The sequence below is a fragment of the Stenella coeruleoalba genome, assembly GCF_951394435.1.
Source record: "Stenella coeruleoalba genome assembly, chromosome: 1".
Classification (NCBI taxonomy): Eukaryota; Metazoa; Chordata; class Mammalia; order Artiodactyla; family Delphinidae; genus Stenella; species Stenella coeruleoalba.
Genome location: NC_137169.1, coordinates 151,768,712 through 151,785,509, shown reverse-complemented (window position 1 = coordinate 151,785,509; position 16,798 = coordinate 151,768,712). Strand labels below are relative to the sequence as shown.

Genomic DNA, 16,798 nt, shown 5'->3' with positions numbered 1-16,798 from the left:
AAATGGGACCTAATGAAACTTAAAAGATTTTGCACAGCAAAGGAAACCATTAACAAGACGAAAAGACAACCCTCAGAATGGGAGAAAATATTTGCAAATGAAGCAACTGACAAAGGATTAATCTCCAAAATTTACAAGCAGCTCATGCAGATCAATATCAAAAAAAACAAACAACCCAATCCAAAAATGGGCAGAAGACCTAAATAGAAATTTTTCCAAAGAAGATAGAGATATAAAGGATTTTGTAGGGCAAGGAATCAGAGAAGGTTTTCTGAAGAAAAACAGGAAGGAGAACCACTTCACAGTCATAGACCACTTGGATTAGAAGGGACTTGGATATCCAGATGCTTTCATTCTGCAGATCAGAAGATATAGAAACACATTTTTAGGTAGTGAGGAATGGGTCTGGAGCCTAAGCTTCTAAGTCTAGTTTCCTTTCAAAAGTTAGGATCCTGTCAGGCAGAGACATATATGGCAAGCAAAACCAAAGACAGATGAAGGAAGCAAAACAGCACAGACATTTTAAAATACAGTATACCCAGGAAATAGAGATTATTAATTTAGAAGGAAGAAACACGTGTATGTATAGTGGGGGAAGGGAAGGGGAAAATATAAGTATGTGGCACAGCCCTTTGCTGTGGCCCAGTCAAGTGAGGGAAGCTTTATGAAGAGGTCAGTGGGACTCTGAAGAATGGAAGGAATGTGCATAAGCAGGAAGGAAGGGGAGGAAGAAGCAGTACACAGAGCGTTGAAGAGGCTCCAAACTGTCAGGAACTCATGGTGGAGAGTCTGTATCAGGTGTACACTGACATAAAAAAAGAGCCACATTATGGAAAGCCTAAAAAGGTCAGGCCGAGAAACAGAATGCTGAATGATAACATTTTTGTTATTGTTAACAGGGAAATATTCAAGACTCTTGGGAACGAATGATACGATGAAAGAAAATGAGTCCAAATGGATAGTTCTTAAATTTAAGATGTATTTTAAATTCTTCTTTGTTCCCCAAATATATCACTGTCATAAAGCTTTCTGATGACTCCAGGCCAGCTAAAAATAAAGGCTGTGCATGTACCTATTACATTAGCGTATTAAGCTAAGAGAATTAAATTTGCTATAATTTGCTAAGAAAATATTTTCTTCTTTAGCCCAAAATAGTATGAAGTTTTACAGTTACCACATATTAATTAAAACTGAAGAATTTCTTCTTTTGCTAAACCTTGGAAAATGATATACAATTATTATATAAATTGATGAAGTATTAGCAATCCAGATGGTAGAAGAAATAAAATGTACAATCAACTGCATAAAGTTCCAGAAACACTTTATTTAAAAATGGAGTTGTAAATGCATAACAAAATAACATAAGTAATAAAGGTAACAAAAATAAATAAGGAGAATAATGTATTCATACAAAATAAAAATAACATAGTAAAAGGCCAAATGTTTGTAATTGAACAAAACTGTGTAAACACTTAAATGATAATGTAAGTAGAATAGATGCTAATATTTTCCTAAACAACTCCTTACCTTCTACTTCCATGTTGATATAATCAGTACTCAAACATTAAACAAAGAAGAAACAATGGTGATTACTTTGTCGTACTTTTTCTTCAAACGGATTGACCCTGTTTTAATGTTTCACTTATTTCTTCAAAGCAATTGTATCTTTCCATTCATGCTCTTTAAAATCATTTTTTCAGTTTTCCTTTATTAGACAGAATTGGGAATTTAGGTTTACAAGGACAACAGTCCATTTACCCTTTTTTTTTTTTTAATTTAAAGAAAAATATGAGATCCATCTTACAACAGACTTTTGTTTCTACAACTCTACAAAACAGTTTTTTTGCATCTTTAACTGGCCCAACAGTACAGGATTTTTAAAAATCCTGTAAAGTTTTGAAGTGAACAGAGCTACTTTCCTAAAACAAATGTAGCACAGGATTATTGCTGAAATATTAAAGAGTATTTCATAAAAGTTGCAAAAGTTGCAGTTTTAACCTTTATAGACTGATGGGGTCAAGGTTTACTAATAATATTTAACTGAATTAATAAGATACACCCAAATTATAGTGTTCTGGCAACATAAAGATAATTACTTTCTTTTTAAACTTATCCAAATGTGAACTTACTGGAAGGAGAAAAAACAAGTTTATAGAAGATACTTTTCATAAGCTTCCTGTTTAGCACAGGCCCAAAGCCTTGGTCGTTGTCGCCTTGCAGGGTCCTTATAAATGTACACGACTGAGACAGGATTTACTACTGGGTCCTACAGGGAAACACACAGAAGCAACTTATCGCTTGGGAATGAAACTATCCACTAATCTTATGACTACTGGTTCTCCAAGTTTCCTAACGCCAAAAATTTTAACTTCATGATCATTTCAAGGGAAAAATTTTTTCAACCGTCACATATAAACTTGGTAACACAGGACCAATATACATGTTCTTAGTTTTGAAAATATACTCCACCTAAACTGTCTAGTTTAATCCTTCTAGTTATTTGCCCTAAAATGAGACAAAATCTTACTTTCATTAAAAAAAATGGTAAAAAGTGCCAAATTCATCTTTTTTAAAGTGGAGTAAAACACTGTGGGGTTAAAACAAATACAGTTATCAATATCCTATATACAAAAAAAAAAAAAGATGGTTAGTCCTTACTGACATATAGATATGTCCACCTACCACTCCCAGCAAATCTTAGTGCAAACGTAACAGTTCGTCTCCATAAACCCCAAGAAAATTTACGCAGCAACAAAGTTATATAAATCACATATATGTTGGAAAATTTTAGAACACAAGAAGGACTGTTTTGAAAGGTCAGTTTGACTGTGGAGAGTAATATGTCATTGTATCCAATGGTAATGAATACTAATATAAATCCTATTATTTAAGAAGCAAATATAAGTGTTTAACAAATCTGTACAGATGAAGAGGAAGTCCATTTCAGGGAGCAGCTTGGCACAGGATACATGGGGGTCAGAAATGTTGGGTATTTAGTTTGCTTGTAGGTCACAGCATGGCTTAAAGAAAAAAAACAAAGATCTATGAAGGGAAAGGATGCAATCATCGAATTCAATTTGAAAATCATAAAACCACAAAATGTGAAACTGTCACAATCTGGTTTTTCCTCTATGTGCATCAAATGGTTATCTAAATGGTTTGAAAGGATTACTATGACTCCACATTATAGATAAAAAATAAATAAAATTAAGAAGACAGAGATAACAAGATTGTAGTTGACCAAGCTTTCTTATTTTGTATAAGTCAACACTGTGTTGCTTCCAATATTCCTAGTCATTCCACAGGTAATTATTTCTAACAAGCAAGAGAAAGTCATTCATGTACTATAACATCTTCCTCTTCCCCATCAGGGTTGAACCTATTGAAATGTATACTGAAATCAGCCTCAGATTCGGCATTCTCAAATTCAGCTGAGACTGAAACAGCAGCAGGATGAAGAACCCTAGCTTCTGGTTGGCAAAGTGTCGGTGTCTGACCCGGGCTGCTGTGGTTATTCACAGGACTGGATTTCTGTTTTGATGGAGATGGCAAGATAGCACTGGGAAATCCCATGTTGTTCAGAGCTTCCAGAGTTCCATCTGGGTCAATCATAGCATTGATTGCTGAAAGAAAAAAAAAGAAATAGAGGGAAAAAGATATAATTGTAGATACAGTTAAATCTGGATATGAATACTGCTTGTGACTTGGATAATATTTCAATTACTGATGGTTATATGAGCTTAAATTTGGCTAATCCTTTCAATTCTATATTTTAAACCCCACTTTCAGGAATTCTGGGGCTGATCTATATTGTGGATTATAAAAACCTAAAAGCTTTCTATGGTCCCTTGAGTAGGCTACTTATGGGCATCTGAGCCTGCTGGAAGACTAGGATTTGGAGATATGGAATTCAGGAAAGATCTTTTTGAAATATGCTTTAATCATTATAAGAGGATGATGAAAATATTGGTTATGATTTAAAGAAACACTCCTGGACTTATTTATTACTCAGATAATTGGAGATTGGTTGCTAAAACGCGGTTCAGAGTAACCCGAAAGTTGAGGAGGCCGAAGTAATTATCAGCACACTCTGAATCCTACCACAGCATGTTGTCCTTCATCCTGGTGAGAGTGCTAGGGTATTAGCCATGTACAAGTATATATGTACCACTGGGCCATAAAGTTCCCCTCATAGTCCAGATACTAATATCCTGTGGCAGCCCCAGCAGGCCAAACAGACCTTGCTACCTCATGGGAAGGGCCAGATAAAAACCAGCTTTCAATCCAAAAGATCCTTGCATGGACAAGGGAAAATCTTGGACAGTGATTTTCAACTTGGCATTGGGTAGAGTGGGGAGTTGGGAGAAAGAAGCACCATAGATACAAGAATTATTTAAGAGGTCCTTTTAAAAGCATACTCCCTCCTACCAGCTAATAATCACGTAAACAAGCCACTTTGCCTCACGGGGGTTATACTATAACCCTTAGGTGTGCTAAGGCTGAAAAACGGTTAAGAATCACTTAGTTGGACCAACATATCATGCCTCTGATAATTCAATCGACAAAGACAGTAGAATTAGAAACTGACTCTGGAATCTGCTTGTTGTACCACTGGGGACTTCTAGGTCAAGACACACATAGGCATAAATGCATAATTAAAGATCTGACATACACCAAAAACAATGTCCCTGTTGAAGTTTAGGAGGCCAAAAGTCTCTTTCTTTTTCTTCTCTACCTCCTCCTTCTGGTCCCTGTGTCCAATATGCACTCATTTCTTGTGGTTTATCCAAATTATTATTATTTATATTATAACATAAGTTCATTTGGGTTATACCATATATACAATTTAAGAATTATCAAATCAAGTAAACAATGCTAATTGTCAATAAGCATTTTCAGCTGCATATACATATTTTAATATTTTATATATTTTTCATATACTATATATAATACTATGAATTATAACTTCTAGCCTATGTGCCTAGAATTTAACTTTATTATATTTTTAATTATTTATACTGGTTTTAATACTTTCCTTTTATGAGTAATTTGAATATGTAGAATGTTATATCTTTCTCCATACATCATTACACTTAATCAAACAGTGTTCTAATATTTAATAATATTTTAGAAATACCACTTAGAATGTACTTGTCCCAAACTGTTAGCTCTTTACACTTAATCAGTAGTAAATTTACCTTGTAGCTGCTTTTCAACTCTTTTTAGCTCTTGTAAGATAGAAGAAATCTCCTGTAGGGAAAGCAATGACAAAAATTAGCTTACTTTAATTAAAACATTTTTATTTGATTGGATAAGCAATGAACCTCACACTAATCTTATTTGGAATCCTTAATTATTATTGACATGGCACCACATCTGTAGCAACAGGATATGAAGTAATTCATGATATCCAGTAAACAAGATTCAAATTTTAAAATCTTTAATGTTGAAACAGATTTTTTTTTCAATGAGATGACAGAAGATGAAAAGTTCAAGATAATAATAATAACAATAAGCAAAGATTCTGAAAAATTTGTATTGATCACTCTTGCAACGACTTTGTAAAAGTGCTTAAGGATTTTCTTTGGAAAATGTATAAACTGCAACCTCGGTTTTAGGATGACTTCCTGAACAATAAAAATCTGTACAAATTCTTGAGGAGGAGACAAGCAATCTATTAAGTAAACAGAAATGACTGATGTCAACTTATATTTGAGTTTGGCTCCTATTTCAAAATTGCTTATTTATAACACATAATTATTACAAGAACAAGAGTGTATAACAGTGAGAAACATAAAAGGTTCCTCCATACCCTCTGCAACTTTGAAGCAGTCAACATTTTAAATCCCTGTGAGAGACAATTGAAGGCATAAAATTCCCCAAATTTGTGCACTTATATCTTCTTTTATAAATGTAAATCAACAGTTTAAAAATAAGCATATCATTCCCTGAAAACAAAACCTTACTTTAAAAAAATGTTTTAATATTCAAGAAAAATGATCATACCATGCTTGAGGTTTTCACAATAGGGACTTCACTTTCAGCTCTTAACTTGCTTTCTATTTCATCCCAATTCCGATCTTTGTCTTTAAATAATATTCTATAAATAAAAAAATAAGCATTTTACTTTTCATATTTTAAAAACATCACATTTTTCATGATAATACAAAAGCAATGTATCTTTTCAAAGCTACACAAGAATTAAAAAAAACACTAAGTGTTAACACGAACTGTGAATTAAATACTGAGCCAACATTACCAATAAACTCATTTATGTGAGAGATTTGTACTAATAAAGTAACTGACTGGTTATGAATACACACATAAACCCTTTAGTACTTATCTCATTCTTTACTGAAAACCAAATATAAAACAAATGTAGATGAATAACCCCAAAACTTTATCTAATACTTGTAATTAACCATATAACCACCTTTTATAACAAAAACACAACTTCATTCATATAGAACATACGCAGTATAAATATAAGATGAAAATAGGTTGAATTAGGTATAAACAACTGTGTCTGTCAAGACCTCTTTAAATAGGAAAAGGCTTCATATTGATTGAGCAAAGCGTGTACATTATTTCAAAGGTTGAAAACTAGAGTACTTAAGCTGCTTTTCTTTAAAAATCCTAATTCATGTTAGTATATTTGTACATAATAACCTATTAAGAGTTAAGACACTATCCTTTTGACAAAAACAATTGCTAATAAAGATCCTTATGTTCAAAATTAATTTCAAGTATCTTAACTTATAAAATAAAGGACCACAAAATTTTGACTTGTCTTTCAAATGCGGTATGCTTCTCTCTTCAATCTAGAAGACACGATTCGGCAGCTTTAGAGAGCTATAAATACTAGGTACCTTGTTAGTTTCTATTTGAATTTCGTCATTGGGCTTGGAAATCTAGTTTAACTGCCTTATATAAAAAGCAACACTGTACCGGAAAGTAAAGTATTACTATTAGAAGCTGATCAGTATTTAAGTAGTAAACTAAATTACATTTTTATTTGTATTTCTTCCAAGTTCAATGTGCTAGGTTCAACTTATTTAAAAACATGAAATTCATAAACATCTAATCAAGTCTGGAACATCAACAATTACAAATAACCATACTTAAAAAGGCAACAGTGGTTCTAGAATCCTATATAAGAATATTCTTCTGATCTACTGTTAAAATTTCTATACCCAAAAGACTAAACATCCTTGCCAACTATCTAAGAGCTGTTATCCTAATGACTGTGATATTAAGGCATAAGAAATTATTATGTGCTCTATAAAAGAGTCCTTATAGCTTACAGCATTAGGATTGGTGAAAGTAAGAAAACAATGACTATTTCATGGACCAACTTAGAATTACAATGGACTCATACAATACAAAAAGTCTGTGCTTAGCCACACTGAAAATTCAGTGAATTTTGCCAGAAGGTGGTTACTGAGTATAATGCTTCTGCTTTTTCAAATTGTTAAACCATACATATTTCACCTTTGCTGAAAATGTCTTAGAATTGTCACCTGAGGTTCCTAACTCACACACTCACACAAATGTCCCCAGAGTTCTAAGCCACTGAAGGGATAAAAAACTTAAAGACAATATGTCTTTATTGATAAGTTTACCCTTATCAATTTTCACATATAGCTATGAGTTTTAAAGAAGCTTAATTTCCTAGAGAGTCATAATTTAATAATCATTCATCAACAAATAGTAACAAATATTGTACATTCTAGTCACTGTATGTTTAGACAAAGACCCCTACTCTCACGGAACTTACATTCTAGCTCATTTATTTGAGCAGGCAGCTGTCTTTGCTACCTACATGTGATTTGTCTTAATTTCATTATTTTGCTTTACCATCTGTATTTTACTATTCACAACTTCTAATCCATCTAAGTCCAATCACCCCTTTTTATTATTAAAATTTATTTTATTATTTTAAAAATACTTTTATTATTAAAATCATGTTACAAAGAAGTAAAAGGTATAATAACAATATATTTTCACTGGATCTTTCTAAATTAAAACTGTGCACATTTTCAGGTTTATAACTGATTTAGGGAAATTACATCAGTTGCAGGCTCTTCATAAATAACACCATTTTCTAATTTCTGACTGGGCTTATAAATGAGTGCATTATTTTCATTTTAATCATACTCAGTGATTAAGTCATTAGTGCTCTAACATCATCTTAGGTGGAATATTGTGTATGTGTTCCTTTAATGACTACATCACTCCCAAGTTTGCTGATCCCATCTTCTGTCACAAGTAAGAGAGCTCTCCTTCACATGACAAACCATCCTCCTATGATTTCCTAATCAGGCACGTGCCCAGAGACAAATGAAGCTCTCCCTTCCCTGGCATAAAGCCCAACTGAAATTTGTAGGAAAAAAAAAAGGTCAGCTTAATCAATTAGTTATTACACATGAATTAACAAACCTTTAGGGCCCAATCATATGCCTACTATTTAATGCTAGGAGACATGCCTTGAGTTTGGCTCAAGTACTCAGTGTAGTTGAAGGTGATGTATAACTGTTATCATTTTGAATTTAATTCCACCAAAGGGATATCCTAAAACTAGAGCATTATGGGAGGGTTATTAACCAAAGGACTAAATTAATGAAATAAACATCGATTAACAGAATCTTATATGGGAATAAAGTCTCCAAATTCAGTCACTGATTGAATGATTTTTTGACTGCACATTATTTGTCCAGCACTGTTTTGATGCCCTCACAGCTGAGTGCAGAAGGCAGCCAAGTAAGCAGGTAATTACAATTCACTGGGATAAGTGTAAGAAGGGAAATATAGGATGTGATACTGTGGGAACCCGTAGGAAAGGCACTTGAGAAAATTCAGAGAAGGTTCTTAGAGATATTGCCATGCAATTTAAGTCCTGAAGGATGGGAGAGGTGTTGGACACTCAAAAACTGGGTCCAGTTGAGAGGGCTAGGGGATGATGAGAGATGACAATGGACATACTTCACGGAGGGAATTGAGGAATAGAAAATTCAATACAACACAGTCCCTGTACACAAGATTCTGGCTAGCGAAGGGATCAGACACTGAAAAAATTATTGTGATTCAACATAAATAAATAGCAAAGGCATTAGAAAATCTAGTTTTTGACTATCTACGGCCTTTTTACATAAATTTTCTGAGTCTTACACGAGTACTCATTTTGTTCTCTTTACTGATGAGGAAGCTGTAACTAGACTAAAGTTTGAGGTCTCATAAAAGATGCCCTAAAATTCTGTTAATTTCAAATACTTACTATTATTTTGTGGAAGAGTAAATTTTTCTGATTATTAATAAAATTAATCTAAGTGATTACAGCTGTTAGCTCTCAATTACCAAGGGGCTGATTATTTGGGAGATCTGTTCTCTTTTTGTGCCCTTTGTGCTGTCTAGCATATAGCTATAATATCTAAACAGGAAAGAACATGCTAGTGGCAGCAGTAAGGTTCAGTACCATTGACTTCACGAGTTCCCAGAAGCTGTGGTAGCAGGCTTGCAGAAAGTGGAACAGATGGTAACAGAAGCAAGGATGTTTGAGTAATACAAAAATACCTGATCTTTCCAGCTGTCTTGTCTATGGACTGTCTTATCTTCCTAGAAAACTGAAAGACGGATGACAGCAGCAGATTATCTCCCATGACCTGAAACATGAAAAGAAAAGAACAGACATTAAAACAGTACTGCTCTATTGGATAACCACCAAGAATACTAGTCACAACTCACTACATTTAGGGGCATTTAATATTTATGCTAATTTTAATAAAGATAATTTAGGGGCATTTAATATTTATGCTAATTTTAATAAAGATCAATGAAGAATCTAATTAGAGCAATGTGTAACTAAATTGAGAAAGAAAATATTAACAAAGGAGTTTTTTGTTAAATAACTTGTCAAGTTTCCATATTATTTTCATCATATAACTTTCAAAAAACAATCCATATTATCTAATCTTCAATTACTATCATGATCCTGTCCCCCATGCTTCCAATTCAAATGATCACAAATGGGAAAATATAAGTGATTTATTATCTTTCAGTGACTGACCCCTTCGCTAGCCAGAATCTTTTGTATAGGGACTGTGTTGTATTGAATTTTCTATTCCTCAATTCCCTCCGTGAAGTATGCCCATTGTCATCTCTCATCATCCCCTAGCCCTCTCTACTGGACCCAGTTTTCGAGTGTCCAACACCTCTCCCACCCTTAAGGACTTAAATTGCATGGCAATATCTCTAAGAACCCTTCTCTGAATTTTCTCAAGTGCCTTTCCTACGGGTTCCCACAGTATCACATCCTATATTTCCCTTCTTACACTTATCCCAGTGAATTGTAATTACCTGCTTACTTGGCTGCCTTCTGCACTCAGCTGTGAGGGCATCAAAACAGTGCTGGACAAATAATGTGCAGTCAAAAAATCATTCAATCAGTGACTGAATTTGGAGACTTTATTCCCATATAAGATTCTGTTAATCGATGTTTATTTCATTAATTTAGTCCTTTGGTTAATAACCCTCCCATAATGCTCCAGTTTTAGGATATCCCTTTGGTGGAATTAAATTCAAAATGATAACAGTTATATATCACCTTCAACTACACTGAGTACTTGAGCCAAACTCAAGGCATGTCTCCTAGTATTAAATAGTAGGCAAATATTCACCAAATAATATGCACACAGAGATCAAGAAGATTATAATCCTTGTTCTCCACAGTGGGAAAGATAATTTTTAAAAATTTACTTAAAATAATAAGTTTTAATGATGGGGGTTGTTACCACCCCAGTTGAACTTTATGGGCAAAACCAAGGGTTAGCAAACTTCTGTAAAGGGCCAGAGAGTGAAGACTGGGGCCATATGGTCTCTGTCACAACTATGCACCTCATTATAGCAAAAGCAGCTGTGTCATAATAAGACTTTATTTACAAAACCAGGTGGTAGGCTGAATTTGGCCAGCATCCTGTAGCTTGCCAAGAGCTAAACCATGAAAGGCACAGCTAGTGTGGAATGCAAGAAAAAGGACTGAACTTGGGACTAGATATGGGTTCTAAAATCAGTTCCTTACATTGTCAGAACTATGTCTAGACTCTGTAAAAAAAACCCAGAAAATAAGATATGGCCTTGGATGTTAAGGTGCTTTAAACACTGGTAGGGGAGATAACAACAACATACAGGAAATATTATTAAATATTTTTATAAAAACAATGTAAATAAGTACTAATTGTGATTCACTGCTTTACGAATTCTAATGAAAGGGAGTTCACTGAGCGGTGGCATTAATAAGGAAAGTATCATGGAAAACCAGAACTTGAGTATGATAAGTATTTGAATTTAGTGAGGGATAAAAGGTAACTTAGGGTGTGAAAAGCAACATAAAGACAATGAAAGGCTAAATAAGCATAACGGTATTTTGTGAGCCTTGAGAAAAAAGGTCAAATAAGAGTAGAAGACATATATTAATTAGGAAGGAGTGAGAAAGGGCAGGGTAGTCTACGGTAGATTATAACATAGAAAGGATATCTCTCTTTTCTACGTCATAGAGTTCAGTATCACAATGTATTAAATTTTTTTCTGATTATCAACTATGAGATAACTATCAGTCTAAATGTTTCCATTCTCTTTAAAAATATAAATTTCTATAGTTTTATTACATTTAGAGGAATTTATCTTCCTAGACCTCAGGACAAGTAAGTATGAATAAGATTAGAGAATGGGCCCTTTCTCTGAAACCAAGAACAACTTATCAACTATCAGGACAAAGAAAGTGTGTTCTAAAACCATCTAGCATATTATAATTGCAGCTATGGAACTAGCTACAGTGCTTCTCCATCAGGTGGATTTTTTTCTACTATGTACTACTGCAAACATATATATTCTTATACGCTAACTTTTACCTCCAGTTCCGTATATCCAGTAATCCACAGATGTGGTCCTAGCAACAAGAGAGACACATGGAGCAAACCTAAACTCAACCTACAACTTTTAATTGCCCAGCTGAGCAGTACCACCAGTTAACTCACAGGTGTGTGATAAATAAATGCCTATTGCTTTATGCCACTGAGATTTTTGTGGTCTGTTATAAAGAAACAGCTAACTGCTATAATCTACCTCTAGGTTTTTTCCATCGCAGCTCCCTGTCTCCCTCCACCCAAGGTAAATAATGTCCTGAATCCCATTTATCATTCCCTTGCTTTCCTTTTTATATAATTTGTTAGATCTATTTCTATCCTAAGTATATATTTTTATTTTATTAATTTGTGACAAAACACATTATATACAATCTTTTGAGAATTACTTTTTTTATTTTGTGTATGGTATGTGGGCCTCTCACTGCCACGGCCCCTCCCGCCGCGGAGCACAGGCCCCGGACGCGCAGGCCCAGGCGCTCCGCGGCACGCGGGACCCTCCCAGACCGGGGCACGAACCCGCGCCCCCGCATCGGCAGGCGGATTCCCAACCACTGCGCCACCAGGGAAGCCCTACTTTTTTCATTAAATGTTCTATTGCTAAAATTCATCCACATTGTGGCATGCTGCTGTAGTTCATTTGTTTTGATTACTCCATAAATTGTTCAATTTGTGTACATACCAGTTAATACATTCAATTTTCTTCAGATATAAACACTTAGATTGTTTCCAAGTTTTGTTACTGTCCATACCGCTATTATAAATATCCTTTTGCATGACTTTTGCTCTCAATGGGAAAGGGTATGCACTAGCAGCAAAACTACTAGACAATGGGCTATGTTTATGCTCAACTTTAGGAAATAATGTCAAGCTGTTTGCCAAAGTGACTGGACCAATTTAACCTCACTAGCAACAATAAGAAATCTCATGTATCCACATCTCCTCCAACATTTAATATTTTAAGACTTTTTTATTTGTTGCCAATTGAATGAGTATAAAATACTCTCACTGTAGTCTTGAAAAGTATTTCTCTGAACACTCATGAAGTTGAACATCTCTTCATAGGCCTTGGGTATTTTCAGTGAAATGCTGTGCATGTTATTTGCAGATTTTTCTACTGGGCTGTTTTTGCCTTTTTAAGTTGATTGTAGGAGTTCTGATATATTCTGTATACTAATCCCTTATTGCCTATATGTTTCACATAGTCCTTTAACATACTCAAATTTATCAATCTTTTATTAAAGTCAAAACTTTTTGTGCCTTTTAAGAAATCATTCCCTACTGCAATGTTGAAAGATATTTACCTATATTTTACTAAAGGATTTTAAAGTCCTGCTTTTGCCCTTTAGGAACTAAATTCATTTGGAGTTAATTATTTGTATTTGATGTGATGTCAGGATGAAATTCCATTCTACCCATAAGGACAAGCACTTTTTTTCCCAGCCCTATATATTGAATAGTTCTCATCTTTTTCCCACCAATGGGGCATGCCTCCTTTGCCATTTGTTAAAGTTTATGGTTTACTCACTTCATCCCTGCTCCAGGTTCTCCGCCTTGTAATAGTTAAGTGATCAGGAGGCTCTGTTGGTTGAGGTCTTGGATCACTAGACCGACAGTTGTTTCCTTCTGGTGTTTTAGAATGAACTAATGGAGGGATCTTCCGGAAGTTGAGGCTTTCATCAAAAACACGATCAACTAACTAATAGGACAAAAGCAAATCCTTATGAGCACAAAGTAATTTGGAAAAATATAGATATTGGCATTATAGTTTTTATAATTAGACAGAAGTCATTCCATTCTCAGGTAGTAATAGAAGCATGAAATCTTCAATAAACCAATTACTTTCTTTTCATAAGCACTTCAAAGGTGTCTGTTTTATAAAATAAATGTTCGTCTACATCGATTTTCAAAATCCAAAATATGTAACTATGTTAAATTTGAGTCTTCCATGGATAAGGTTTCCCCTAAATGGAAAGCACAGATGGTAAATAGAAAAAACTGAGCCATGTATATGGACAAGGAGTTTATTTTACTCACATTGCCTTGCCCGTGTAAAATAATCTTTCTTTTTCTTTTAGTTTCCTATCTTGCTTTTTTCCTTTTTTTCTCCCCAAATCCAGGTGCCAAATTTCTTCACAGATAAATAAATTGCAAATTATAATTAAGTTTCCAAAAAAAAAGTTTTTTTTGGTTCACAAAGTAAGTAGTTTTTGGTCTTAGATAAACTTTTAGCAATGTTACAGAAATGACATATTCCAGTACAAATGATATACTGCCATCTACAGTGCAAATTATACACATACGGTACAAAGTAGCTCAGGTTTACTGAAGAAGGAATAAACTCTAGTACAATAATAAGAAATAAAGCCAAAAGGAAAAAATGGAAGTCTACTCAATGAAATGTTTGAAAAATTTTACTGGGTCTGAGTGAAGGTACAATCATGTTAGACATTTAGTTAGACAGCTGTGAAAATAATATCTTCATCATTTAAAGTGTACCAGAAGAATTGTGTATGTCTTGCCACCAAGAGGATTCTTTTGTTTTTCACCAATAAGAATGATTTTTATATACATTTACAATTGATCACTGTGGTAACAAAACTCTACACAGGTTGATGAAACATCATTTACCAAATTAGGCAACACATAAAGGGGAAAAAAAAAAAACCAAAAAATGACCATTAAAGAATAAGATTATAAAGGTGACAAAAAGCAACTGAAGAAAATTTTAGTAGTACAGTTTACCAGAATTAAATTTGTCAAAGAGGCTAGCCATTTTTGGCTACTATTGAGAACATTATTTTATAAAATTAAGGGAGTGGAATGAATCATCAATATTAGGGGCTGGCAAATTTTTTCTATAAAAGGTCAGATAATAAATATTTTAGGCTTTGCAGCCATACAGCTTCTGTCCGACTACTCAATTCTGACGTTGTAGCATAAAACAGCCAGATGATAATTAAACAAATTAGTGTGGCTTTGTTCTAATAAAACTATAATTCATTTTTCAAAATGCCAATCTTTTGTTTGTATCTCTGCACCAAATCAAGAGAGCCAACATGGCCAGAGTACATTATTTTTATATTATATGTTAAAGGCACCTTCTGGAGCCATGTATGTACATGGTGCCCCCAGGAGTGGGAGGGCAGGAGGCCCTGGTTTTGGAAGGGCAATAGTCTATATATGCTAACTTACATTGCAGAGTTCACGAGTGTTTCAAAACTGGATACACATATTTGAGTGTGTGTGTAGGTATATTTCAATTTTTTAAGAATCTTCGTGTATACATATGCATGTGTATATTCATCAACAGAATTATTTGAAGTCGTGAAAACTGTAGAATTTTTCTCTTTCTTTGCTACTAGAGATAACTCCTAGTTAAGAAGCTACGTAAAATTTACAAAAACTTTATACAACTATTTACTATTTATACATTTACCAAATTTGGATTTGCTTTTCAGATACCGTTTATTTTCATATTTTACAAAGTGCTTATTTTAAATCATTTTATAGCTTCATGTTAATAGTAGACAAAATGTTAGCCTTTACTAGTTTTGTTATAAAAACATAAAAGAAACTTGTTAAAGTAAAGTTGGAAAATGCAGAGCTTCATGCAAACAGGAAGGGTGGACGTAACTAAAATAAACTAAGCAAAAAGCTAAAAGCAAAAGAAATAAAGAAAAGAAAGAACCTTATGCATTTCTCCATGAAGATCTCCTACCTCTTCTCTAGTGTCTATGGCAGAGCCAGGGGTGGTGGCAGCAGTGCTTACTGTGGTACTAGGGGCAGTGCCTGATGAAGTCACTGAATCTATCTCTCCTGCTACATCGTTGATTTCCCGAGCAATGAGAGCAAGATCTTGGCTGATCCTGGCAATAATTTTAGAAAAGAAGTTTAATACTTTCAAATAACAGGTCTAGAAACAATCATTTTGATAGAATCAGTTACATAAATTGTATATTTAAAGATCTGTACTCAAAATTTAAGATTTTTTTGGACATGCTATTAACTATTTGATACTCAAAGTCTTAAACTTTAATTCCAAATATTAATAAAACTAAATTGCACGTCATCCGCAAGTTGTCACTTTGAAAAATACATGTTAAACACCTGAAGTACTGATATATCTTTTAAAAATACACTGTTAATGTTAATGACTATACAGGAGTTCTTAAACTTGGGGGTGGTGAACAGAATTCAAGGAGTCCATGAACTTGAATGAGAAAAGCAATTACAACTTTATTTTCACCACTCTCCTAACTGAAACTTAGCATTTCTTTCAATTATAAATACAAGCAATAAACAACAGTGGTATTAGCAATACTGCTGATTTTTTGTCAGTAAAAGTAATCACATTATAGTTGCTACAAGTACCTCAAAACACTTAGTCATCACTATTTCAAAATTACTGCAGTTCATTAAACCCACAGCCATAACATTCCATTTAGTATGTTAACAGAGAACCATATATTACTATATACCTTTAAAAATATTTTGATAACTGTATTTCAATATAATTGCATTTCTTTGTCATTCTAAGTATTTTACGTTTATGCATTTAGAAACATTCTTCTGAGAAGAGCTCCCTAAGCTTCCCCAGATGGCCCAAGGGGTGTATGGTACCAAGGTGAGGAACTGTGACACAGCATGGCACTTTACACCATATACCATACTTCACAGTACACAATATGTCATTTGAGGGTCACAAGATAGAGGCAGAGCTTGTGAGGTAGAACCTATCGGATTATGAATAAAGACACATTTTAGGAGAAAATTACTGGCTTGCTCATGACCATACAACTTAGAAGCAGCTAAGACAGGGCCAGATTCCAGGTTTAGAGCTTATTTCCATAAAGCCATTTATTTGTATTTTTAGCTACATG

General features: G+C 34.0%; 1 protein-coding gene across 14 annotated transcripts in view; it reads right to left on the bottom strand.

Moving 5' to 3' along the window:
* Positions 1-1,313: 1,313 nt before the first annotated feature.
* CEP170 (centrosomal protein 170) overlaps positions 1,314-16,798 on the bottom strand; it is a 146,790-nt gene continuing 131,305 nt past the window's right edge. For 10 of the 14 annotated variants that reach the window (XM_079904875.1, XM_079904878.1, XM_079904877.1 and 7 more), the window contains 6 exons: positions 15,607-15,784; positions 13,444-13,614; positions 9,571-9,659; positions 6,007-6,100; positions 5,199-5,250; positions 1,314-3,623 (listed from right to left, as the gene is read on the bottom strand). In XM_079904875.1, coding sequence (XP_079761001.1) covers positions 3,334-3,623; positions 5,199-5,250; positions 6,007-6,100; positions 9,571-9,659; positions 13,444-13,614; positions 15,607-15,784 — 874 coding nt within the window. In that variant the 3' untranslated portion in view covers positions 1,314-3,333. The remainder of the gene's footprint in view (positions 3,624-5,198; positions 5,251-6,006; positions 6,101-9,570; positions 9,660-13,443; positions 13,615-15,606; positions 15,785-16,798) is intronic. The other 4 variants (XM_079904880.1, XM_079904871.1, XM_079904873.1 and 1 more) reach the window with 2 other exon arrangements.